Source organism: Anabrus simplex, chromosome 14 (assembly GCF_040414725.1).
Source record: "Anabrus simplex isolate iqAnaSimp1 chromosome 14, ASM4041472v1, whole genome shotgun sequence".
Taxonomy (NCBI): Eukaryota; Metazoa; Arthropoda; class Insecta; order Orthoptera; family Tettigoniidae; genus Anabrus; species Anabrus simplex.
The window spans coordinates 43,017,798-43,045,361 of record NC_090278.1 but is presented as its reverse complement, the minus strand read 5'-3'; the positions used below and the strand labels follow the sequence as shown (position 1 = coordinate 43,045,361).

At 41.9% G+C, this 27,564-nt stretch overlaps 1 protein-coding gene across 1 annotated transcript in view; it reads right to left on the bottom strand.

The window, feature by feature from the left end:
- The window catches only part of LOC136885277 (MFS-type transporter SLC18B1), a 138,199-nt gene that overhangs the window by 16,925 nt on the left and 93,710 nt on the right, over nucleotides 1–27,564 (bottom strand). The window contains exons 11-13 of the mRNA XM_067157779.2: nucleotides 19,908–19,982; nucleotides 12,314–12,407; nucleotides 2,295–2,628 (exon numbers count right to left, since the gene is read on the bottom strand). Of these exons, the coding sequence (XP_067013880.2) occupies nucleotides 2,302–2,628; nucleotides 12,314–12,407; nucleotides 19,908–19,982 (496 nt within the window). The 3' untranslated portion in view covers nucleotides 2,295–2,301. The remainder of the gene's footprint in view (nucleotides 1–2,294; nucleotides 2,629–12,313; nucleotides 12,408–19,907; nucleotides 19,983–27,564) is intronic.

Here is a 27,564-nt window from a genome sequence, read left to right as displayed (position 1 = left end):
TAAAGCTTTTAGACAGAATGGAGAGAAATAAATTGACAAGGGGAGGCCACATGTAAACAGACACATGCCTCAGAGTTTGTGCTTTAGGCATTATTTAGTGAGAACACGGCCCTTTAAACATAACAGCCTGCAAACATGTTGGCAATTTGCGTGTGAGTATCCATAGCACCACCCTGATTTCCATTCATTGGGTTTGAGGTGTGCCAGCCTGACATTTTTACCTTTTCTTCTAATGTTTCTTTAACTGACTTGAAAAAAAAAAAACCCACTGGTATTTATCTATGAGTACTAATATTTGTTGCACAATATACAGTATAATATTCCATTAAATATAAAACAAAAACGTATACAGTTCTAATGAATGGCTAAATCATAATGTTTATTTGTCCGAAGATCATACGTAGATACGCTATGTTTTACAATGTTAATATCAACCCAACAAATGAACATGACTTACGATATTGTCAAGAAAAGATATGGAAAATCTTAATAATAATAATAATAATAATAATAATAATAATAATAATAATAATAATTGCTTTACGGCCCACTACTTTTATGGTTTTCGGAGACGCCGAGGTGCCTTAATTTAGTCCCACAGCAGTTCTTTAACGTGACAATAAATCTACCGACACGAAGCTGATGTATTTGAACACCTTCAAATACCGCCATACTGAGCCAGGATTGAACCTGCCAAGTTGGGGTCAGAAGGCCAGCACCTCAACCGCCTGAGCCACTCAGAACGGCAAATATGGTGAACTTGCAGAATTAAAATTGTAAATTAAACTTTCTCATAACAATTCACAGTATGAGAACTTCTTTTACTGATTTTTTATTGTAAATCTTAAATACTGCCACTCTCTCATCATAAATGAAGCAGACATAATAAAAATAAGAGAGAGAACGGTAGTAAATGAGTTTATGATAAAGTACATTTCCTAGTCTACATGGAGTAAGACAAAAACAGATAAAAGGAAAAGGGCCAGTAAAAAAAATTAAAAAATGAGGCGCTGGAACACCTTGAACTTGGGACAACCACATGGAAGTTATGGCCAATGAATAGCAGATACTCGCATACAAACTGACAACATGTGTGCAGGCTGTTCCATTTAAAGTGGCCATTTTCTCACTCTAAATAAGGGCCAATAGCACAAACCTTCGGACACATGTCTGTTTACTGTTGACACAGATTCACCACCCAAAGTTTGAACAAAATCAGCGACCTCATAGCAGTGACTTCCTCTTATGAGATGGTTTGGACATGCTAAGAGGATGGAAGAGGGAAGGATACCAAAGCAGATGATGGAGGCTAAGACTGAAGGAAGGAGAGCAAGAAGTAGACCCAGATTAAGGGGGTTGGACTTCATCACACACAGCATAAGACGGAACCTGGATTGGATTGGACTGGAACACAATTCCAGAGCAGCAATGGTGGTTGGATAGGGGAAGATGGAATGGTGCCGTTAACATCTTCACCTCACTGGAGCCGGAAATGGGAAGTTCATGATAACAAAATTCACTTGAAATATAAATGTTCAAAAGGAAAGCAAAACAAGGTTGGAATTCAACAAGCTAAGAAAAAAAAACACAAAGCACCAACTTCCCAGACACAAGTGAGATAGAAAGAACCTCATGGGGCACATAATTTACAGTGTATATTATGTTAGTGGAGGAGAGAAGATAAGATTTTCTAGATGATCACTTATGGGAATGATTAAGGGGGCAAGATAAGCATTCTATGGATCCATTTTCTTCTTTCTCCACTACAAACGTAGGAACAACAATTTTGGACTATGTGGTGTCGTTTTGTTTTGTTGTTCTATTTGTGTGCTATCAACTGCATTCTAACCCTGCAATAAACTGCTCTGCATCAAGTTCCTTAACATGTATAAGATCACAGATAATTTATTTTACATGAAAGTATATCACAGCTACCTTCAAATCTAAGGAAACAGCAAAGGCTGATTGTCAATACAGCCACCATCTATTTCAAACATGAAGGTGGACCAAATACAGCAATAATAACAATGCCTTTAAAGCTTCAAAGTTGGCCAAACTTAGATTTTAAACAATTTCAACAATTTCCTTACAAAGTTGAAAATCTAATCAATAATATCAGCAATCTATTAAAATAAGAACTATGTTGTTCCAGTTTGAATTTTCATCTGAAAGTGAATCAACAAACTTCATGATACCAGTTTCCTTCACACGCCTCTCTTCTTCCTAGGATATCAATATTAACTACAGAAAATGTAAAAGATTTCTGCCTGTATGTATCCATAATTCACATGTACCATCGGCTTATACCTCGCAGGCCCCTCCTCCTGTTATTGCCACTGTCCGCATGGTGTCCACCCACTCGCTGGAGCCGTCCATGGCCCCGTCCTCGCGACACAGCCTACTGTAGTACTGCACCTTCTCGTTGGTGTAGAGACCGTGCTCCCTGCTGGTAACGCCGTTGTGGATTGCGCTGTTACCACTAGCCAACAGGGGGCTGTCCTCGCCCTCTGATTGGTCCCGCTCCCACGAACTCACGCTGTCGCTTATGCCACTGTCGGTGCTAGTTTCATTAGGAGGAGCGCCAGGCTTTGCATCTCGAGTTGAAAAATATAAAAAAGCAGCAACAGACTGAAAGAAAAGAAACACAAATTAAAATAGGAATTGGAAAATCATGCATTTACTGTTTCTTCTTCTTTCTTTCAGACTTTCTTTCTTTGATTTTAGTCATCTAAGGACCACAGAAAGTAACCCTGTGCATTACCTTAATCCTTCTTTGCTTGATTTCCAGTAGTTCTTCATCCTTTCATTTTGGTGTTTCCTCTTCTCTTGTGTCCAGATATATATATATTTATTTATTTATTTATTTATTTATTTATTTATTTATTTATTTATTTATTTGACTTAGGCAGTGGCGAAGTTAGGGCTCGTGGCCCTCTCTAACACTTTACCACTTAAATTATAAGATATTACACTTGTAAGAGAGATGTATTATTCCATTATAAAATCAAAGATAACTAAGCAAAATTACTGATATGGAGAACATATAATGAAGAATGAAAGCAAAGCTCAAGAAAGAAAAAATAAAAGAAATCTAGAGCATAAAAAGTGAAAAGGAAACAGAATGAAAAAGTTACGTACAAACCAGTGGCGGCGCGTGACCACACGAGTTTGTAGAAACATGGATAAAAACAATTTATGGGTATTAAAGGTTAAATAGGAGCGAGCATTTTTAAACTCTTACAAATCAATTCTCCCAGTACTTCTGCAGATATTACATCGAGTAACACAGCTCTATCCAGCGATTTTTGGCAGCAAAAATGTCCATAACAGAATCATGGAATCCTAGATTTTTTATAGCTCTTCAGGAGGTTCTTCTCAATTGAAATTAATGACAATTTTGATAATCTTTCTTGTGTTCGCGTACTTCTTAAATAAATTTTATCTGTTTCATAGCCGGGAAAGATTGTTCGACAGATGCACTAGTAGCAACAACAGCCAAATTAAAGAACAGAGTTTGGTTAATTCAGGTACTGCCACAGTTAATCCTGAACATGTTAAATGTTTTTAGTATCAAGAAACGAAGCAGAGGTTTCCAAATAGTTCCATAATCTTTCACCTTAAGTGGCTCTATAATGGAGCAACTCAACAAAATTTCCTCTATAACTGAGTCGCACTTTTCCATATGGCCCGTAAAAGGCAGCTCTTGCTCTGCCAGGAAACAAACAGCATCTATTAGACAACTAACTATATAACTGTTTGTTTTAACATTTTCATTATGTTTGTCCTGATTGATTCCTCTATTCTAGTGCAAGCGAACTTCAATAAAGCTATTTTGGAATGAACATGGTCTACAGACTGTTCACGTCATTTCCTCAACAATAACTGTTAACATCACAAACTCCCCTTCTTGCCCAAACATTTGTATCCGAGGAAAATGAAATAAAAGGCAAGACCAGTAATACAAGGAACACAACTTCCTACAGCCACACAGCCATGTATCTTTTTTGTACCAGCAATCATTAAAACGACGCACTTTGCCTCTTATTTATGGAACCACACCTGATATAGTAGAAGTGGACCCCCCCATTGCCTACGATTTGTTTCTTAGCAGAAAAAGTTCAGCTAGAGAACAAATGTTTTAATAAGTCCTCAATTAACGTAGCCGCATTCGTCCTTCATCATAACTGAATCTCCCTTTAGCAACAACAAAGCTGTTGCTGGCACAAGACACGCTCATAACAATCACCACTGAACACTACAAGCGACTGCTGTTAAGTTAGCCACTTGACTGGGGCAAACATGCGAGCCTACTAGCTAGCATGGCCAGCTCTGTACCGTGTTTCCGAATGCATCAAATGCGCAAGTGCGCCTCAACTGAATTCAAGCTCACGTTTGTCTTGGCGAAATGGTGAACAGAGCGCACAGTTCGCACATCTTCATCATTCGACAGATACAAAGCTTTCGTCAATTCATGTGTTATTTATACAAAAGATTAATTAGTCTTTATGGTTGTTATTAAATAAGCAATTTATATGCCATATTATGTAGTCATATTTGTTGATCTTTTGTTTTAGATTGTGTCAGCCCGGCTAACACGGCAAACATAGACCCATTGTACTGAATAGGTGGATATTAAAAATAACACTTGTAACATACTTTGTATTTAAACATAGACCTGCTGCACCTGACACAAACTGAAAAATATAAGCCATGCATAAACAAATCACAATCCATATATATAAAATACGAGTTTTGTCTGTACATTGGTCATAATTTGAAAAGAATGGTATTTTTCTATTGGTCATGTCCAGATTAACAAGGAAGTGCAATGTTTAATTTACCGTCATTTCTGTCTGTCTGTCTGTCTGTCTGTCTATATGTATGTATGTACGGGAATCGCGAGAAAATGGGTCAAGAGAATTTAATGAAAATCGGTATGAAAAGTCGAGGAATGAGGCACTACAATCTAGGCTATAAATAATTTTACACTGACTGACAGAGCAAATGCAACACCAAAAAGGAGTGGTCAGAACTTTATGCCAATTGCAGGGTAGACTGACGTCACTGAGGTATGCTCATGATGTGAAATGCGCCGCTGTGCTGCGCACGTAGCGAACGATAAATGGGACACGGCGTTGGCGAATGGCCCACTTCGTACCGTGATTTCTCAGCTGACAGTCATTGTAGAACGTGTTGTCGTGTGCCACAGGACACGTGTATAGCTAAGAATGCCAGGCCGCCATCAACGGAGGCATTTTCAGCAGACAGACGACTTTACGAGGGGTATGGTGATCGGGCTGAGAAGGGCAGGTTGGTCGCTTCGTCAAATCGCAGCCGATACCCATAGGGATGTTTCCACGGTGCAGCGCCTGTGGCGAAGATGGTTGGCGCAGGGACATGTGGCACGTGCGAGGGGTCCAGGCGCAGCCCGAGTGACGTCAGCACGCGAGGATCTGCGCATCCGCCGCCAAGCGGTGGCAGCCCCGCACGCCACGTCAACCGCAATTCTTCAGCATGTGCAAGACACCCTGGCTGTTCCAATATCGACCAGAACAATTTCCCGTCGATTGGTTGAAGGAGGCCTGCACTCCCGGCGTCCGCTCAGAAGACTACCATTGACTCCACAGCATAGACGTGCACGCCTGGCATGGTGCCGGGCTAGAGCGACTTGGATGAGGGAATGGCGGAACGTCGTGTTCTCCGATGAGTCACGCTTCTGTTCTGTCAGTGATAGTCACCGCAGACGAGTGTGGCGTTGGCGTGGAGAAAGGTCAAATCCGGCAGTAACTGTGGAGCGCCCTACCGCTAGACAATGCGGCATCATGGTTTGGGGCGCTATTGCGTATGATTCCACGTCACCTCTAGTGCGTATTCAAGGCACGTTAAATGCCCACCGCTACGTGCAGCATGTGCTGCGGCCGGTGGCACTCCCGTACCTTCAGGGGCTGCCCAATGCTCTGTTTCAGCAGGATAATGCCCGCCCACACACTGCTCGCATCTCCCAACAGGCTCTACGAGGTGTACAGATGCTTCCGTGGCCAGTGTACTCTCCGGATCTCTCACCAATCGAACACGTGTGGGATCTCATTGGACGCCGTTTGCAAACTCTGCCCCAGCCTCGTACGGACGACCAACTGTGGCAAATGGTTGACAGAGAATGGAGAACCATCCCTCAGGACACCATCCGCACTCTTATTGACTCTGTACCTCGACGTGTTTCTGCGTGCATCGCCGCTCGCGGTAGTCCTACATCCTACTGAGTCGATGCTGTGCGCATTGTGTAACCTGCATATCGGTTTGAAATAAACATCAATTATTCGTCCGTGCCGTCTCTGTTTTTTCCCCAACTTTCATCCCTTTCGAACCACTCCTCCTTGGTGTTGCATTGTCACTGTCAGTCAGTGTATATACACTCCATGAAATGGTAGTTTAGGGGAAGGGGCCTATAATTTAATTTTAAAATACCTATGCCATTGGTCCTATCGAAAAGTAGTTACTACATAACAAAATTATAGAGAATACAATTTTTGATGATTTATGTCTTAATACAGTTTTACCGTACTATGATAACAGAATTCATGAATTTAGACTTTTGTTGCTTAGTCTGTATCGACGTCGACCATTGCTATCATGGAAATATTGTTCAATCGTGTTAGCTTGCGATGGTTTTTATCATGATTGTCTTAAGGTGTAAAACTGTGTGGTCAATGATCCATACCGACAAGAAAAAATTGTGAAGATGATTGCAAAAATGAGAAAAAAAATAATCGTGAAGGAATGATACCTTGAAGAAAAATGATCGCTTGAAGAACAGGACAAGATGGAGTCATGAGAGAAGGGAGAACTCCTTTTACATTAGATGCCCTAACATCACAGGGAATTGAGATGGTTGGTAGGGAGGATTCATTCTGGTTCTTGAGATTCCTCCGTATTCACAAGATTTTGTCTTGAAGTCACAGGCAGATAAGAAGGTATTTGTTCAGTGATCCTTCAGTGGGCACCTTGAACATTACAATTTCCTACAGCATCTATTGTGCCACAGCAGCACAAAATTCTTTGGTTTTATTTAAGATTTCGTCGCCATAAGACCTATCTGTGTCGGTGCGATGTAAAGCAACTAGCAAAAAAAAAAAAAAAAAAAAAAAAAATATTGAGATTAGCTATATGATACTACAGTCATTCACTGAATGGACCACACTCCAAAATATTAAACAATCAGCAGAATGAGCCGTTGGCTTTGAGAAGAGGAAAAGACAAGACTGGTTCGATGATAAAAATGAAGCCATAATCAACATTATCAATGTCAAGTGGGATGCCTTTTTATCCTTCACACAAGATCCATCTTCTCAGATGAAGAAAACACACTTTCAGAAATGTCAGGCTAAAATCAGGGACATAAAGAACAAATGGTGGCAACAAAAAGCCAAAGAAATACAAAATTGTTTAGGTGCTAGAGACCTACATAATTTTTATGCTGGACTAAAAAAGATTTATGGATCTGTCCGTGCCTCATCTGGAAATCTGAAAGAAGCCAACAATCCACCATTCTTACAGATAGCCAAGACATCCTGAGATGCTAGTAAGACCACTTAAGTTCCACTGCTTCTAAAAACTTCCTCCACCATGTCTCACAACATCGTATGCAACCTTAGATGGCAATACGACCAACTTTCCAAGAATATATCAAAGCTCTTCTCAGCCTCAAACCAAGAGAGGCTCCTAGATCAGGCATCCCTCTAGAGCTCGTTCTTAATGGAGGATTACCTCTCAAAACGAGGCTTTTTTCTGTGACCCTAATGATATGAGAAACCCAAAACCTACCTGCCAACATGAAAAATGGTAGCACAGTAACCATCTTCAAAAAAGGCGACCAAAGTATCCGTGGTAACTACCGTGGCATATCCATGCTCTCCATAGCAGGTAAAATACCGTATTTGCGTGAATAATCCCCACACCCTAACTTTAGAAAGCCTGATTTTTTTTTAAAAAAATGCCAACATTGACGCAAATAAAACCTGCACCCCAATTTTGTGCCTCAAATTTTTAAAAATATATGTGGGTATTATATGCGTAAATATGGTATTCGGCAGGATCCTGTTGAAGTTACTTCAGATTCTCTCTGAGAAGATACTTCCTGAATCACAGTGTGGGTTTCACACATCCAGAGGCACCGCTGACAAGATCTTTTGTGCTAGACAGTTGCAGGATAAATGCAGAGAACAACAGAAACCCTTGTTTTTTGTGTTTTATGACCTGGAAAAGGCCTTTCATACTGTGCCTAGAGATGCTATATAGATGGTCATACGGCAGTTTGGCTGCCCTCAACATTTTGTAGAACTTGTACGGGCACTCCATGATGGTATGGTTGTTCAGGTTCTCATCAAAACGTCCTAGAAGAATTTCCATTATTAATGGGCTAAACCAAGGCTGTGTGCTTGCACCTCCACTTTTTGCGCTGTACCTGACAGCAATGCTCTACGAGACATCTGCCAACAACATAGGTGTAGAAATTAGTTAGCGGTTTGTTGGAAGTATTTTTAATCAGGCTAGACTTCTCATCCAGGTAACAGAATTGCAATATGCAGATGACAGCATAAAAACAGCTTATGAACACTTTGGCCTGACTATCAACATTCAGCAAACTAAAGTTCTTGCACAACTTGCTCCTGGAATCTGTTTACCAGACTTAAATATCACCCTCTCAGATACATCTCTGGAACAAGTAGACAACTTCCCTACCTTGGGAGTATTCTCTTGACACGTTGTACCTATGAGATGGATGTAGAAAACAGAATACGAGTTGCTCATTGTGCATTTGGACATCTTTCCCGCAAAGTCTTTTCAAATGAAGATCTAAAAATATTCACTGAACTGATGGTGTACCAAGCCATTGTTGTCTTGACATTACTGTATGGATGTTAAACTTAGACTCTGCACCGCTGCAATATCTTGAAACTGGAAAGTTTTCACCAGAAGAAGCTTAGGATCATTATTGTACCGGGCGGTACACCTCCACGCCGCTAGTTCAAATATTGCGCCAGTTGAAACTCCTCTACAAGAGAAAGCCTGAACTTTAACAAACTGTATTAACTCAACGGTTTCTTGGAATATGTCACTACTGTAAATTTGGTAATTTTGAAGTGTTCTGAACTGTGTCTATTTTGATTTGTGTTTGTTTGCTCCGTATCAACAAGTTGGGACATTCTCTAACAGATGTCTCTACCAAAAACTATGATAACGCACTCTGGTGTAAAGGAATGTACTTTTTCGAAGAAACCTTGTATCCATAAGTTTGTTCCTTGTTAAATTTCTTTCTTTCATTTTTTGGGTTGGCAATATTGATCTCTGTTTCTGCCAGTTTTGAATTCGGCCAATACCGAATTTTGTAATTTAATTTTCCTCCAATCCTAGGTTTCTTGTTCATGTTGTGTGTAACTTTTGATGTTAGCCAATAAAGGGAAGGGGTGTGGCGCTTTTATTTCATGAAAGGTCTCGAAGCTTCCTTGTGGGTATAAAACTGCTGAGGTTCATGGCTCGTTGCCACTCCATTGACATCTTGCTTAGTGTGTGAATATGTAGCAGGGGGCGGGAAGCGCCTCTTTCTTCGGGCAGCAGTTCATCAACAAGGTAATGGCCGTTTAATAACTTTATTTCTTGCTAGCTCAGCAGTTTAACCCACGGGGCAGGTTCGAAACTTTTCTCATGTAACCTACCTTTAAAATGTAAAAGACATTTGGTAAAAATTCCGTCTCTTTAACAAATTGGGATAGAGAGTGCCTAACCCTCTCGAGCTCCTACTCATATTGTTTTGAGGTGACTACGTTTTCATAACCGATTTTCTTCTTTTCTGAATGTAATAAAGTTTTCTTATACGAGTCACCTCCTTAGTATGGGATTAGCCCTTGTGTAAACGGCCTAGTGCCAAGTAGGTTTTAAAAGTGTATTAGGAGTGCAAGCTACGCCTCCAGTCAATTTGGTATTTTGAGCCATGTAATTAACCTGTTCCTTTTCTGAGTAGGCCCAGTAGGCTGGGTACATGATACCCCTGTGTAAATTTGTAAGTTGTGCCTGCAGGCAAGTGATTGTAAAAGTCGAGGATGCCTTAAATAGGCGTGAGTAACTGAGAACCGGTTCGCTCGTTTCGAATTAGGTTTTGAGTGCCTCTAGAAGGCCGGAATGTGTTAGGTGGGAGCAAGGGCTCTTTGATTTCAGGGGAATTCTGCCCCAGGTAATCTGGTTGCATATTGGTAAAGTGGAGCTTGGAGCTCATTAATTATTCACCCGGGGCTTGAACCCCAGCAAATGTAATTTCTTAACTTGTTTTCCTGCTACTTGGTACCTGTTACTCTGTTGTTGTTATTTGTTGATTTTGAAAATAAAATATAACCTTTGTTAAAGTTTTAAATTAACTTTAATTTGGTAGTTGAGACCTATTCCAGCCCGCAACTTCTTTCACCTCTGCTGTTCCACAGATTTCTCGGAACAATTATGAATATCAAATGGGAGGATTATGTAACCAATGTATGTTGTAGTTCTTGAAAAGGCACAGATGAACAGTATAAAGCTTACATCATCAGTCACCAGCTCAGATAGATTGGACATGTCCAACTCAGCAGTTTGTCATCAGCCGCTACTCATTTCAAAGAATACGTTTGTCTCCTGCAATTCTTCTTAAAGTCTGTTGGCTCTGTGGAGATGTTGCTAATGACTGATCGAGCCAATCTTTGCATGAAACATGCGACCACACAGGTCACATCTAAAAGGTCAGTGGAGGACGTGGTTGGATCTGACGTAGTTTCCGCTTTTCATGGGTTTCAATTTCTTGTCTGTAATGTGCCTGTTCAAACAGTGAGACATCTTCTGCAGTAGCTTTGCGCCAAAGAACACGGTTTTGTGCAGTTGTCACTGAAGTGTTAGCATTTATGTTGGTGCTATTCATAGTCTCCTTAAGCAGGTCTTTATAACATTTCGAAGGAGCAACTTGAGACTTTTTGATGGTTATGAATTTCATGTTTTTGGTCCGTATTGAACAATATATAAGTAATAATAATAATAATAACTTAAATGTTTCCACCTTTTCAATACAATATATTCACAAGATTACAAAATTATACGGTACTAGTTTCGACCCATCTAGGGGTCATCATCAGCCGTATTGGAGCAAAGATCATTTGTGGCGAAATCCTAAGACAATATTATTATTATTTTTTTTTTTGTTTTAGGATTTCGCCACAAATGATCTTTGCTCCAATACGGCTGATGATGACCCCTAGATGGGTCGAAACTAGTACCATATAATTTTGTAATCTTGTGAATATATTGTATTGAAAAGGTGGAAACATTTAAGTTATTATTATTATTATTATTATTACTTGAGACTTTTTGCCATGACCAATCTCACCCTAGAGAAGTTGTTTAGGCAGTCTGCTATCGTTCATACTTGGAACACACTTGCTGAAGATCAAACTCGCTGGTGTGCAACCACATCCACTGCTGTCCAGCAGTTCGAAACAGAGCTTCGAAGACTGCAAACAGAGGCTCGTCTGAATAAACTCAGACAAACCCAACCACGTCCACCCCCCTCTCTCAGGGGTACCGAATGTGGTTGCATGTTCTAGGCAAGGACTGGACTGTTGAGCCACCAACGTCATCTGCACAAAGTGGACTAAAACAAAAAATGTGTGTAATATGACGTGACAAAATGTGCGACAGAAGTGATGTCATATGAGTCGTTACCGCAAGCTTTGGTTGCCAAAGATGCTGCGGCTACAGGGTATGTTCCTTTGATGTAGAGTTGCAGTTCTCCTTGACATAACATTGAGGTTCATTTAAGTGGAAGACATATTCATGATCATTAGCTTTTCACAAAGAGAAACGTTTCTTTTATTCTATTACTTATATTGTTCCATTGGATTTCTTTTCTCCTTTTTCCAAACCTTTCAACATTCCTATCTCTATTTCTCTATGTATGACTTGAAGTCATAAACTGAATTGCATTTCTGTTCATAGATACGCTTGTCTCATGTTATGACATCACATGAAAATGATTCGGCATTCTTTTACAATACTCAATAAGTTGAGAGAAAATGGAATTGTAAATTTGACAATAAATTGTTTCATTAGTTCAGGATGGAGTAGTAGTTTAGAGGAAGATCTAAAACAAAATTCTCAAATAGCTCAGTTAATTAGCATGCAGTATTGCACAAAAGACATCAAGATTATATGGGTAGGGATTATCAGGCTCTTCTGACACAACATCTGACAGTATTTTGTGCTTATGCAAGAACATTTATTAAACAAACCCTTTACTCACCAAGGCAAATGTGAAGCCGGCCATAACAGTAGAGCAGATAGGGAAACCATAATAATCAACCAGTAGACCACCAACTGATGGGCCAATAACTTCTCTAGAAATAAAAGAAAAATTCAATATTGTCAGTGCATAGTTCTGTGCTAAAAGTGCTAACCATATTTACCTAAAAATGCAGACTCTCTGATGAATATTCATAAATTCCTTAGCTATGAAATTTAGTCACTTGATTCCTCTTTTGGCAGTAGCCCAACATTTCATTCTCTCTCTTAGTATTCCAAAAAAAAAAAAAAAAAAAAAACGGGCGAGTTGGCCGTGCAGTTAAGAGTGCGCAGCTGTGAGCTCGCATCCGGGAGATAGCAGGTTCAAACCCCACTGTCGGCAACCTTAATTAAGGCCACAGCCGCTTCCTTCCTATTCCTAAGCCTTTCCTCTCCCATCGTTGCCGTAAGACCTATCTGTGTTAGTGCGACGTAAAACAAATAGCAAAAAAAAGTATTCCAAAAATGTAAATACAAGAGTTGGGACAAAAGCCATACCGTCTACCAGATGGGAGTGGGGAGCATAAGGTGTGTGTAATGTATGAATAATGGCGAGTAGGTTTACCAGGTGTAGCGAGGAAATTGTCAGCCATAAAATCCTCGTGCTACAGAGAGTAAAGTAACCTTTATGGTAGAGCCCCTAGATCGTCCACAACACATCGCACCAGTCACCTCACCATGTGTGAATTCTACAATTTCATCTATCATGGCAGTGGCAATGTCCTCTCATATGTCCCAAACGGTCTCCCACGCAGTGGTTGTTTCACTTTGGTGATGAGGCAAAAATTGCACAGAGACAGATCTGGTGAGTATGGCAGGTACTTCCCTAGAGCCTCTGCTACATGCAGTGTAGAGAAGGATGACATTTTTTCAGCTTGTAACTCAAGCAGTGTCCATATTCTATCCACATCCATGCTGAGATGCTGTTGCCCATCTTGTAATGGTTCAGTACAGCTTCTACAAGCTCTCTATGATAGTCTCTGGTACTGCAACCCCAGTGAACGGCCAGTTTAATGTAAGTAAAATTCTTAAAGAATAAAATTTACTGTGTCCACCTATTCAATACAATTATATTCTGTAGTGATTAATTCCTTCATCAATTACATATACCAATTAGGTACATGTTTCACCCTAGTTTTGGGCATCTTCAGCCTAATAATAATCTTAAGGTCAAGTCCTTAAACCAATTAAACATTAGAACTTAAAACTAAATACATCGTCTTATGCTTAAAATTTCTTTTACAAAAAGTTGTGCTTTAGGTGATAATTACATAGATTTAAATTGTATGCATTAATTAAAACCCAGAATTTGTGACTGAATCATACTGTCGGTATTTCGTCAACAAGCTGTCAACCATAACCCTTCAACCTAATGCATTTTTGGTGAGTTTCGATGTGGAGTCCTTGTTCACTAAAGTACCGACTGACTCGGTCATGTCTCTCACTGAACACCTATTACCTGAGGACATTACTAAGCTATTTTAGCACTGCATGACTTCCAGCTATTTCTTGTGGGGTGGGAATTTTTACAAACAGACGAATGGAGTGGCTATGGGAAGTCCACCTTCGCCCGTAGTGGCTAATTTCTTTACGGAGTATTTTGAAGAGGTGGCTATTGCTTCGGCGCCCGTCAAACCTATGATATGGTGGAAGTATGTTGATGATGCACTTGTGGTCTGGACAGAAGGTCCTGAGGAACTTCATCTATTTCTAAACCACCTAAATCAGCAACATTCTTCAATAAAATTCACTATGGAGATGGAGATGGACGGATGCCTTCCTTTCTTGGATTTTCTAGTAAGAAAGAAACCGGACAGCTCCTTAGGACATACTGTCTATCGTAAGCCTACCCACACAAATCGTTATCTTCACGCAGATTCTCACCACCATCCAGCAAAAAAAACAAGACATTCTCATGACACTCGCCAAGAGGGCGAGACGAATTTGTGAGCCATCACATATCCAGGTGGAGATGGTCATGCTCAAAGTCGCGTTCAAGGGTAATGGTTACAGCGATTTGCAGATTCATAGAGCCCTACATCCCAGAGAAACGACCAAGCAAAGCTCACAGAGGGAAGAAGTGAAGGGAACTGTCTACTTGCCTTACATTCACAACACAACAGATTGAACTACCACGGTCCTCCGCAAACACAATATGAAAATACCGTGTTTGGCACCGCCACTAAAACTGCTCACAGTCTGAGTAAAACCAAGGACAAATTGTCCCCACTTTTACATCCTGGGGTATACGAAATTCCCTGTACTTGCGGTACGGTATACATCGGCCAAACATGCCAGGCTAATGGTACCCGTATCAAAGAATATGAACGTAATATTCGTCTCAACCAACCAGACAAATCAGCAATAGCGAAGCATGCTCTATCGTGGGGTCATAATGTCATGTTCCAAGAAGCTCGAGCTCTTATTCGCACTAGACACTGCAGGTCCAGGATCATATGGGAAGCTGTGGAAATAGGTAGAAATCCTAACAATTTCAATAGGGACACCAGCTATTAATTAAGTAATACCTGGTTGCCAGCCATTAAGAATTTACGTAGGTAGTTCCCTTCCCTGTCCTTTCACTATTGTTATTTCGTCTCTGTGTTTTTCAAATCCGTACGTTCCTCGTTGCCAGATGCTTCATTCCAGGCTTGTGTCTATATCATACACATGTCAATGTCATACGCTACGTACACACGTTTATGTGAACCGCTTAGACTGATTCTATGGTTCGGTCAGCTTCTGCTTCGAACGCTAGCATTGTGCCACGTCCTGGGAGGCATCTGGAGGTGAATGAACGTACCATTTCCACTTCTATTATAACGTCTAAATTTTAAAAAGTCAACGTTTAAGAAGCCTTTTTAGTGGACAGTCGAGATTTCTTCTGAGGACGCTGAACACAGTTCCTTGAAAAACGTAAAGAATTTCACCTTATTTTCTTGACACGGCATAAGCCCAAAAGCCTATACAGTATCATGTTATTTATAAGGTTTACTCTCTATGTCAAATTTTAGATAAACTATTAGCTGAAGATCTCTCATATATGAGATGAAACATGTCTTGAAGTAATATATAGTGTTAGTCCAGAGAGCATGCAGGGCAAATAAAGTACGTTGTGAAAAGGTGGAAACACTCTATCAATTAAAGTTGTTCAAATAGACAGGCTTTCTCCTCAACAATCCCAGTTCTTCTATGTCCATGACAAGCTAATTTCTGCTTGCCAGCTTCATCAGGAGGGTGGGCATCAACACTCACCGAGGGGCCATCATTAGAGCCCTGCGCGGATATACAAAATATCATCAGAATCCGCACTTCCTTCACCTGCATCCGCATCCGTGAGTGGGTATCCACGAATATTGTAAATATTAAACTACAGTATATTACACCCAAGGTATTGAAAGGGATAAATCTGTTAACATAATACAACAGGCCTGCTACCTGGCACCAGAAACCCTGCAGTCACGCGCTTATGAGGGATTTTCTCTTGCAACAACTAGCGACCTATTGACCTTTGTTCCTTCTTTCCATCGAATGTGGGAAGGAGCCAGTTAAGATTAGGTCAGATTTATGGCTTTATGGTGTCAAGGATCTTTATATATCACCATTCACCCATACCAATGTCACGAGTCGTCTAACCACAAGCAAATATAAGAACATGTCTGAGTGAAAATAAATAAACTTCATTATTTAGAAATTATCCACAAAATTATCCGCACTGCCATATAGTTTTCATCTGCCAAGACACTAACTTAGCAGATATCCGCAGATTTATCCATGCAGGGCTCTAGCCATCATGACAGAAGAAAACTGAGATGACAGTTACATCTGTATTCACCAACAACATTATGTCAGATAATGGGTGTTATCTCGGTTTAAAATTTTACCTGAGAAAGGTTGGACGGTAAAACAGGAAGTCTAAGATAACAGACAGTAGAAGGCTGGAATACAGTATAACCTCGATGCATCATTCTTCAAGGGGGAGGGGAAAATGGACAATGGATGCAGGAAAACAAATACAGGTAACATAAAAAATAGGGGAAAGCAAAACAATAAAATGCATGTATTGTATTTGGATTATTATTATTATTATTATTATTATTATTATTATTATTATTATTATTATTATTGTACTGGAGCTACACTAACTCTGTACATTTAAAACGAGCGCCTTTTAGAAGGCCATCTCTAATACGAACTGTGAAACCTCTAGTGGAAGGAGTTTGACCGTTTATCATCAGATGTCTCTAATGTCGATTTATGTGCTCCCTCTGGTGAGAGGAGGAACAATTAATTTTCTAAGAAATTTGTAATTTTGAGGTTTTCAGCATTGAAGGGTTGTAAATTCTTTTTGTGTTCTTAGGGTATTAGCACTACTATTCCTTCCTCCTTCTTCTAAATGTTCGACCAATCAGGATTTTTTAATATTTATTTGATTGTCCAATGGGAATTGTGGGTGTGTCCAGGACTTTGGCCCAGAGAATTCTGGAACCTTCCTCTCCGCTATAAAAGCTGGGAGCTTTCGGGCCATGTTGTCTCTCGGTCGCTCCAGTCCAGCAGTAGAGTGTGTTCATAGAGGAGGCAGGGGAGGGCTTGCCTAGTCGATCTCCGGAAGGTTCACCAGTTCAAGGTAATGGCAGACATCTTTCAGTCATGTAATAGTCTCTGAAAGCTAACTCAAGAGGAAGGTTTCTTTCTTAATGTAATCTTGCAATGTAAGACCTTAACCTAACTTAGGGAATAAAGAGTGGGAACCCTTCAACTTGGTCTCGAGGTGACTATGATATTTATCTTTCTTTGTAATTTAAACTTTCTCTCCATCCAGTCACTCAGGCTCTGCAGCTTAAGGCCATCAGCTCAAATAGGGTTTTAGGTATTTTTCAAGTGTACTGCAAAGGAATGCAAGTGTTTGCCTCCGGACAATAAGGTCAGGCCCCTGTTAATGCAATGTATACCGTCGAGCGAGTAAGGCAGTGGAAACTATTTGTTGCTTACCTTATGTAATAGTTGAATAAAGGTTGGAATCTTGTAAATATAGAGAGAAATTTGTATGTGAAACAAAGATGAATGTAGTGTATTTTGGAGCTCAGTGTCCTTGAGGATTTATTGAAGGGAGCAATGGTGCTCTTGTAAAGTTCGTAACTTGGGAGCTTCAAGAACATTTTGTTAAATCATTGTTGTCTGGTTGTTCTAAGCTGCTCTAGTATTGTTTCTTGAGCTCACGAGCTAATCTTTGTCCTACTGCTATTTGTTATTGTTCAACAAAGTTTAAAATCCGAAAAAGAAAAAAAAAAAAACTACGAGAGAAATAAAATTTCAAATTTTAGAATTTAAAATTAAAATTTGATCTTTTCTCTATCCACCCTTTCATGCCCGGACCTTCTTATACCTCTGCATCCCATAGAATCCCCAGAATAACAATAATAAGAATAATACTGAGTTGACGCGTCGCAGGCGACCAGCGCGTCTATGAAAATGCAGCCCTACCTATGATGAATTGTAATGTTGAAGATGAGAGAGAGAGATGCACGCACGCACACAGAGGGATCCCTTGGACCAAAGGCCGGCATGCGCTAACCATTTAGCCACGGAGCTGGACATGCTTATACTATACATAATGGCATCAAAATATTCTAACCACGATATATGCAAAGAAAATAAAAAGCGAGACTTTTACATCGTTTCGTTCTGTTTTCCTTTACATCTCGTAATAACTGAAAACCTTTCTTTTGTTGCAAATTAATGATATTACGGTGATAACCTCCATTTCGGTAAAGATTCCGTAGACCCATCGTGGACGATAGGTTTAGGTTAAAGATCCAACAACACGGTGCGGCTCGGACGATGTCACAGTGGACTATGCGAGGCTGCCAATTTAGGAACAAGTTACAAGGCCAGGCTAGTGAATAAACTAGCCTAGCTTAGTTAGGTCCGGCTTGTAACAAGACAATTGGGCAGAGCGGTCAAACAGGCCTCTAGCATGCCGCACATTCCATAAGGTACGATGCGATTAATAACCCTGTGACTAATTAAAAGGTACCCGGCGCACGCCGTGACAACTTTAAACTGAGCGATTTTCTCATTTTCAATGAAGTTGGCAGCCCTAGCCGACCAATAGCAACAAAGAAAATGGTTACAAATCTGAGTTTTACAGTGGCTCCATTTTAATTCTTATACTTCTAGGGATTGGTTAGTGGGTCGAGGAGAAGCATCAGCACCAGGAGGCTCATAGTGTGGTTGCGCACTGCACACCAGTCTACAAGATCCTTGCTCAAGACTAGCAACTCTGAATCCCTTGTAAATTTTCAAGTAACAGGTTGCCGTTATTCTATGCTATAGTATTGAGCTGTTGATTTAAATTCAAAAACTGCGTATATTTTTCTTACAAACAATCGATCAATGCGGGAAAATTGTGGCCAAGGACTTTTAATGATGATCGATGCGATAAAACGATAGTTCGAGGAACGATAGATGAGAGGAAATTTAACATTGGTTTATATGGAATATTTTTGCGATGGAATAAATTGAATGATGAATACGGGAAATGACAGTTCCGGGAACGATGCATCGAGGTTCTACTGTGTTTCACTGAAAGAGAAAATCACAGCAATGAGAAATATGACCAAGATTATGCAATAAAACATCCTAGGTGGACAAAAAGACCATGCTACATACTTTGAAGACTACGATGACACTGATTTTGAAACTAATTTTAGATTATCTAAAGTTTCGACGCTGTCAGTTTTATCTAAGAAGGAACATAACTTGCAATTCCCAACACATAGGTAGACCTAAGATGAATTCTTGATTATAATTTATATCTTGTATGGTACATTACTGGATTACTTTTTAATGAAAAATTAAGAATTACTGCCTTATTTTTTGAGTGAAACATACAATGTGTAGTCTATAATTTATTTTCTTATTCTCTATTATGCTAATGCTTTCTGCCACCAAACTGAATAACAATTCATTCTCTTGGAAAGTCATATTAGGCTTTTTCTTTGTTTTTGATCAATAGCAGACATAACTTATGATAAATTATTTGCAAACACCGAATGGAATCAAAAAACTTGTTTACATTTCATAGGTGGCAGCAGCACGTAGCCATGTTTTCACCGTGCGTCACTATGAAAATTTTAAAGTTCAAATATAGACTGAAACGAAAGCTTAGTTTTGGTAAACCGAGATAATAAATTCTGTGGTGAATACAGAAGTGAGCATTATCTGAGATGATAACATTATCTGAGATTTGGAAATTTAAGATAAGATAACAGCAAAAGTAACCGACATTGGTGAATACGGGCCTTATTCCCATTTTTCTTTGACTTGATTTGACATTTGTTTGTTCCTTTCCTATACGTATTACTTCAATGCTTTTCACACCCTTGCCTTACTCTCATATGAAAGGATGCATGCAAACACTTGGTCTTCCCTCAAACTCCACTAGGTATTGAAAAAAAGCCACTGAATATTCCAAACATTTCCATCCGTCATGCATGATATTCTAACTTTCCCTCCTTACAGTTAAGGTCTTAAAAAATAATCATGCAACTCACCCGAGAGAATACATGCATGACCACACCCCAGCAACCATGCTGTATGTTCCAATCTCATCACTGCATCCACCTTCCCTGTAAACACACCATAAATGAGAATATCTTATTCCTGATACTTTTGTAACCAATTTGAGGGTATTTAAAAAGTTCCTAAAATGCACTACACTGTGCAAACAGAAAACTGGCAATGCTGATATCTCCCTGGACAGGAACATCATCAAAAGCATATCAAATTTTAAGTACTATCCGCAAAACCTTTAGCGACACTGTTTTATGGGGGTGAGGGGCAAGGAGGAAGCTTCAATGGTTTTAATAGTACTGCCAACTGAATGGAACTGAAATCACAATTGAACTGATAGTATGGAAGACAAGGAGAGGCAGAGTAAGAAATGTTGACGTCAGAAAAGAAAGGGGTAGAAAAACTGAGTTATAGAATGGAGAAGAATAAATTGAGATAGTTTGGACACGTTACGAGATTGGAGGAGGGAAGGCTACCAAAACAAGTGGTGGAGGCTAAGAGAGAAGGAAAGAGGGCAAGAGGAAGGCCCAGAGCAAGATGGAGGAATTCTTGTCAAGAACAGTATAAGAAAAAGAAGACTGGACTAGAATACAATTACTGAAGAGGAGTGGTGGAAGGAAAGGCAATGGTAGAGAAGTGCCATTAACACTCCAACCTGGCAGGAACTGGACAAGGGGAAATGAAAATGATAATGATGATGATGATTGATATGGAATTCCCAAACCTTTATTATCTAAAGCCCACAACTGAGTCACATCATGTCTCGTGACTTTTTTCTTTGTTATACATAATATCAATCATAATTACATAGACTGGTCTACCTTGTTTAACCAGGGGTGCCTGCAGATTTACCATGATGAGAGGTGGTGATTGGTGATTATTGTTTTAAGAGGAAGTACAACTAGGCAACCATCATCTATATAACAATAATCAGAGGGAAAATATGGAAGGGGTCTGATAGTGGTGGTGGTGGTGGTGGTGGTGATTTTTCTTTAAGAGGAAGTACAACGAGGTAATCATCCTCTCTGAACAAATAAGTGGAAAAGAAATTAGAAATATAAAACAAAATTATTTATTCAACAAAGGAATTTGGAAACGCAGTACAAAATAAAACAAAAAACAATTATAGAATCAGGCCAAAAGGATCACTAACGTATCAAAAGGGAATGTACGTTCCCTGAGTAACAGTACACTTGAAATTTATACACCCTTGATAAGTCCACTGTCGCACATAAAGCGGATGACGAGATCAGTAGTAGTCGCGTCATCAGCTAGTATGCGTTCGAGTGTTTCCTGCAGGCCGACGCTCCGTCATAGGCCAGAGAGATCGGCGCACTCTGTGAGGATGTGGGCCACGGTGAAGTCGGCACCACAAGAACACACTGGGGGGTCTTCCCTCTTTAGGAGATAAGAGTGCGTGGATCGTAAATGACCTATCCTCAGCCTGCACAGTACTATGGCCTCTCTCCGTGAAGGTCGGAAAGAGGACCGCCACACGGTAGTTGTCTTCTTAATTGCTCTCAGCTTGTTGGGAGTTCGGATATCTAGCCACTCCGATTCCCAGGACGCCAAGATGGTTCGACGTAGCTGAGAACAAATATCCTTAGCAGGTACATTAAGAGGTCTTGGAGGTAAAAGTGCAGCTTCCTTTGCTGCTTCATCCGCAAATTCGTTTCCCACAATCCCAAAGTGGCTTGGAAGCCACGCAAAAGTGATTCTGGTGCTAGCATCCCCTAACCTGGCTAGAAGGTCATGTATCTGCTGCACCAGTGGGTGTTGCGAGAAACAGGTTTCAATAGACTGCAGAGAGCTTAACGAATCGGTACACAACAGAAAGTGGCTTCTTTCGTCACGCAGTGCAAACTGCAGAGCCTGTAAGATGGCGTAAAGCTCTGCAGTATACACGCTACATACTTTAGGGAGCGAGATCTTCGTACTCATATTTTCAATGACGAAAGAGCAACCAACGCTATCTCCGACTTTAGAACCATCCGTGAAGATAAGTCTCGCAGCCGGATATTGGTGAACTAAGTCCTGGAAATACCTCCGATGAACGGAGGAATCCGTGTTCACCTTGGGTCCACGGAGCAGATCTAGGCGTATATCCGGTCGCGGAACCAACCACGGAGGTACCTCGCTAAGAGTTCGTTCATGACAACCACCGATATCAATATTGAAATCATGACACAAGCTATCAATCCGAAACCCAACCGGCCGTGTGGCATTCGGCCGGTCTTGGCACCGCTGGTGGTATTGGGTGCGATAGATGCATTGATAGCTTGGATGTAGCGGAATTTCACGAATTTTGGCAGCGTACGTGAGGACTAACTGCTGCCTCCTTATCCGTAAAGGTGGAACTCCCGCTTCAGCGAGTAGGCTGGGAATGGGGCTAGTACGGAAAGCACCCGTTGCCAGCCTTACTCCAGTATGGTGAATACTGTCTAAAAGGCTCAGCGTAGATTTTGATGCTGAGCCATAAGCCGCACTTCCATAGTCAGTCCTATTTCTTTATTAAATCCTGATTTACAGTCCGTCTTGATCCACTTGACCCGGTTGTGCCATCGCCCTATCACACTCCTATACTGCTGCACTGTTACGCCCATATTGCTTTTCCTGCACTTCCGCACCGTTACCACGCACGTCTGCTCCCTAGCTCAGCTCAGCAAAGACTGACTTCCATAGTCAATCCGGGAGAGGACCGTAGCCGTGTAAAATCGCAGCAGTACCGCACGGTCAGCCCCCCACAAAGTGCCGCTGAGAAACTTAAGCATGTTAAGTCTCTTCATGCAGGCAACCTTCAACTGACGGATGTGGGGCTGCCACGTAAGTCTCTTATCAAAATGGAGACCCAGGAATCTGCAGGTGTCAACCACTGGTAAGACACTGTTTCGCAAGCGGAGCTCTGGTTCGGGATGCACAGGCCGCCGTCGACAGAAGTGTACAACAGAGGTTTTCGCTGCTGAAAATCGAAAACCGTGTTGCAGGGCCCGTCTGTTGACTCGGTTAATAGCTTGCTGTCCTTCCAGAGCTGTAATATAGAGCTAAGTCGTCTACATACAGCGAAGGAATGACTGGGGGCCCAGCAGCGGCAACTATGCCGTTGATGGCGATTGCGAACAGCGTGACACTCAGTACCGATCCCTGAGGTACTCCATTTTCCTGAACGTAATATGGAGAAAATGCATTCCCTACTCGGACTCGAAAGAGACGGAGGGACATGAAGTTCTCAATAAACGTTGGCAAATTTCCCCGAAATCCCCACTGGTGTAGTGTGGAGAGAATCCCACATCACCAGGTAGTGTCGTAAGTTTTCTCCAGGTCAAAAAACACGGGGACTAGGTGTTCCTTCCGGAGAAAGGCCTCCTGAATGGCGCTCTCCAGTCTGACCAGATGATCAGTGGCAGACCGATGAGAGTGAAAACCACATTGGTAGTTAGACAAGAGATCCTCCTTTTCCATGGCCCACACAAGACGCTGGTTAACCATCCTTTCAAATAGCTTACAGAGGCCATTTGTAAGGCATATTAGCCTATAACTATCCAGAAATTTTGGATCTTTACCTGGCTTGGGAATTGGTATCACAATTCCCTCACGCCATTGAGATGGAAACACTCCCTCATTCCATACTCTGTTGAATAGGGTGAGGATATCCTTGAGACATCTGCCACTCAAATGCTTCACTCAAACGCTTAAGCATTTGATTATGGATTTTGTCCGGTCCAGGAACCGTGTCTCTGCATAGCGCGAGTGCACTCCGCAACTCCCACTCCTTGAAGGGCACGTTGTAAGGATGCGAAGCACTAGAGGCAAAAGAGAGATGGTGTGCCTCTGCTTCACGCTTAATGGGAAGAAATGCAGGGTCGTATCTCCTAGAGCTGGACGTATCTGCGAAATGTGATGCGATGTGGTCGGCAATGACTGAAGGAATCGTAACTATATCTGCATTAATGAAGATTCCGGGTACTGAGGGCACATTCTGTACTCCGACAATACGGCGGAGTTTTGTCGACACTTGTGATGACGAAGTATGTGCCGTGATGGCTGACACATACTTTTCCCACGTAGATTTCTTACTTTCTCGAATCAAAAAACGGGCCTTCGCATGCAGATGCTTAAATGTGATATGATTGGCCATCGGAGGATTCCGACAATAATGCTCGAAAGCCTGTCGGCGATCACGTATGGCTGCTGCAATTTCATCCGTCCACCATGGGACCTGTTTTCGGTGACGAATACCGGATGAGGAAGGAATTGTTTCCTCTGCAGCAGCCAAAATTCCAGTAGTAATGGAAGAAACGTGGTCGTCAACAGACTCCAGCATATCATCAGCCATCACTGCGCGTTTTGTAAATTCTGGAGAGTTTGCCCGCCGAAGTAACCATCGCTTGGGTATTTCGGACCGTCTTTGATTCAAGAGAGACAGTATTATCGGGAAGTGGTCACTATCACAGAGGTCGTCGTGTACTTGCCACCGTAGCAGGGGAACTAGCGCACGGCTACACAGAGTGATATCCAGGTGTGAGAATGTGCCGTGTGCGCTGCTGAAATGTGTCGGTTCCCCTGTATTAAGCACGCAAATATCGAATAGGTTGATCATTCGCTCAAGCATCCTCCCCCCAGAACAGGAGGACGGAGACCCCATAGTATGTTACGGGCGTTTACGTCTCCCAGCATGAGGAAAGGAGGAGGCAGCTGACTGATCAAATCTTGTAGTGCACGAATGTCAAGGTTATAATCCGGTGGAAAGTACACGTTGCAAACCGTTGTCATTACTGGCAACGGAGTGCGAACTGCAACTGCATCTAGCTGAGTACGGAGCGGTACTTCTTCGCTGAAGATGTCGGAGTGAACTAGGGTACAAACGCCCCCAGTTGCTGCGCCATCCATAGCTACTCTGTCTTTGGAAAAAAGACGGTATCCTCTCATAGTCGTGTCGTGTCCAGGTCTCAAACGAGATTCCTGTAGACAGACTATGGAGGCAGCATAGACGGATATCAATTGACGTAACTCAGCTAGGCGACAGTGGTAACTACTGCAGTTCCACTGCAATAGTGCCATTTGTGTGGATTGGTAGTGTTGCAAAATTAGGACAATTGCTTGCCCTGCTTTTTGTCAACTACCTGCCATTTTCTGCCGTTCTTGTCAGTATTGTCTTCATCATCCACGATAATGAGTGGTTCAGTCTCCATCGTCTCCTCAGAAGAAGGAGGCACGGTGACTGGACCCTCCGTGGACGGTGATCTCATTGTTTGGGAACAGTGGGCCTTCTTCCTGGGAGAACCAGGTTCTCCAGAAAGTGATCGAACAAGAGGACGTCGGGGCCTCTCGCTCTTGCCCACCGTTTCTTTCTTTTTTGGAGGAGAGCCGGCAGATGGCTTGCCGGATTTCTTCAGGGATCCAGTGGACCCCGACTGAGTTGTTGAAGGCTTCTTCTCCAGTGTTTTAAGGGAGCTCTGTGGCTTCACCTTCTCCTCCTTTATGATCTGGGCATTGGAAGGAGGGCTGGACTTTCCAGCCCTATTTGGGGAAGTCTTTCCCCCCGCCCCGTTGGGGGAGGACTTCCCAGCCGAACGCTCCTGGGAAGGGCCCTTCTCAGGTAACGTCGACAGTAACGCTCTTTTCTTCGGCGCTTCACGATCTGATTCTCCACTTTCTTTACTTATTAAATTTTGTTGCTGGATTTGACTTTTCGATGCATTTTCTGTACTGGTGTTCTGTACAAAACTCTGTGGAGTGATCCGCACGTTTGCGACCTTTTCAGCAAAGGAGATGGAGAACTCCGGAGCAGCCATGGACGTCTGGGCGTCTGGATAAGATAGCTTATCCAGCGTTTTTATCTCCTGGATCTTTTTCTCCCTCTTGAATGTGGGGCACTCCTTGGAGATTGGAGCATGTGTACCCGGGCAGTTGATGCACATAGGTGGTGGTGTGCATTCAACCCCAGCATGCTCGCATTTCCCACACATTTTGCAGGTCGTTGAACCTGTACATCGCAATGGGGTGTGGCCAAACTTTTGACAGTTATAGCACCTCATTGGTGCCGGAATATATGGACGAACATTCAGACGATACATCGCCACTTTTATCCGTTCAGGTAAGGTCTCGGCATCGAAGGTAAGGATGAAAGCACCCGTATCGAGAAGCTTATCACCCACACGCCTCTTCAACCTCTTCACGTCGGTTACACCCCGACGTGCTAGGTAGCGGATCATCGTATCATGGGAAGACTTAACCAAATCCCTGTGAAATATAACTCCCTTGCAGGAGTTAAGGGTTTGGTGCTTCTCGATTTTCACCTCTACCTTTCCGAATAACCTGGCTTTAAGTAGCCGTCTGGACTGTTCAGCCGTAGATGTCTTAATAAGTACGGATCCATCGCGGAGCTTGCGCATCTCGTCGACTTCACCAGCAACAATTTCTTCGATGGAATTGCTGATCATGAAAGGACATTCATCAAGAAAACTCTTACCATCAACCCTGGAAGCAACCAGGAATTGAGGAAGACCTTCGTCACTTACATAATCCACTGGAACTGGAGTATACCGCTTGCATTTCTTGCCAATCTTGGACGCAGTTTTTTGAAGGGTGCCACCCTTTGATAAGGAAGAAAGTGAAAGAGGTTCCGTTTTTGGTCCCACGAGTACTCAGGAAATATGAGGTCGACCTTCGGCAGAGCCCAGGAGTGATGCCGAAGGCAGGGCTATTTACTCCAGAGGGCGCCCGGTATCTGGATGGGGTCGCTTGGAACTACTCTCCCAGTAGCCATGCATCACCTCGCCACGACCCAAAACTTGTGATTGGGGGAGGATAAAACCTCTGTATTAACCTAATCTACCCGAGACAGAGAGGGTGGCCAGACAGGAAGAGAAATGAAATTTAAAATGGTGAGATTGGAAGAGTAGAAATAGTGTTGAAGAATAAAGAGCACAGACACCTCTCAAGCAACTCGGGGGACACCTTGTTAGTCTAGCCCTACACCGAGGCCAATCCAGCATGGGTAACCCTGAGCTGGCACAGCCCTCGGGATCATCAAGCACACAAGCCCCCACACCGACGTCAAGGTTATGGTGTCCCTAGAGGGGGCATGATGAGAGGCAGAAAATATTTTAATCCTGTTAATAGTGTCCAGACTGAGTGGTTTGGGCATATAATGAGGATGGAGCCAACAAGGACAGCATATGCTAACTTGGAGAAACATTTGGTAGGAAAAGGGATGGTGGGAAAACCAAGAACCCACTGGATGGACATCATAAAGATGTACATTGCAGATCAGGAAAGGACACTGAAGGACATCATTAACAATAGAATGTATCTCAATAAGACAGAATGGAAGAGGCTCACCAACAGTACCTATGGAACTGGAACTGTAAAATGATGATTATAATGATGATGATGAATAGTGGAAACAAATTTCCTGTATATACAGCAGCTTGTGCAATCGACTTAATGAGGGGGTGGGGGGCAAATGTTTATTTTCTTGTTCTATATCTCCTCAACCTGCTAATTTTGCTAATATTTTTCTGCCCGCACTGTGTATAGCTTGTGATGTTTGCTTTTGAGTATGAGATCTAACGTATTCCTGTAAGGTACATAGATTTTCCTCCATTGCAAAGTAGGAAGCTTAAAGATGTGGGTGTT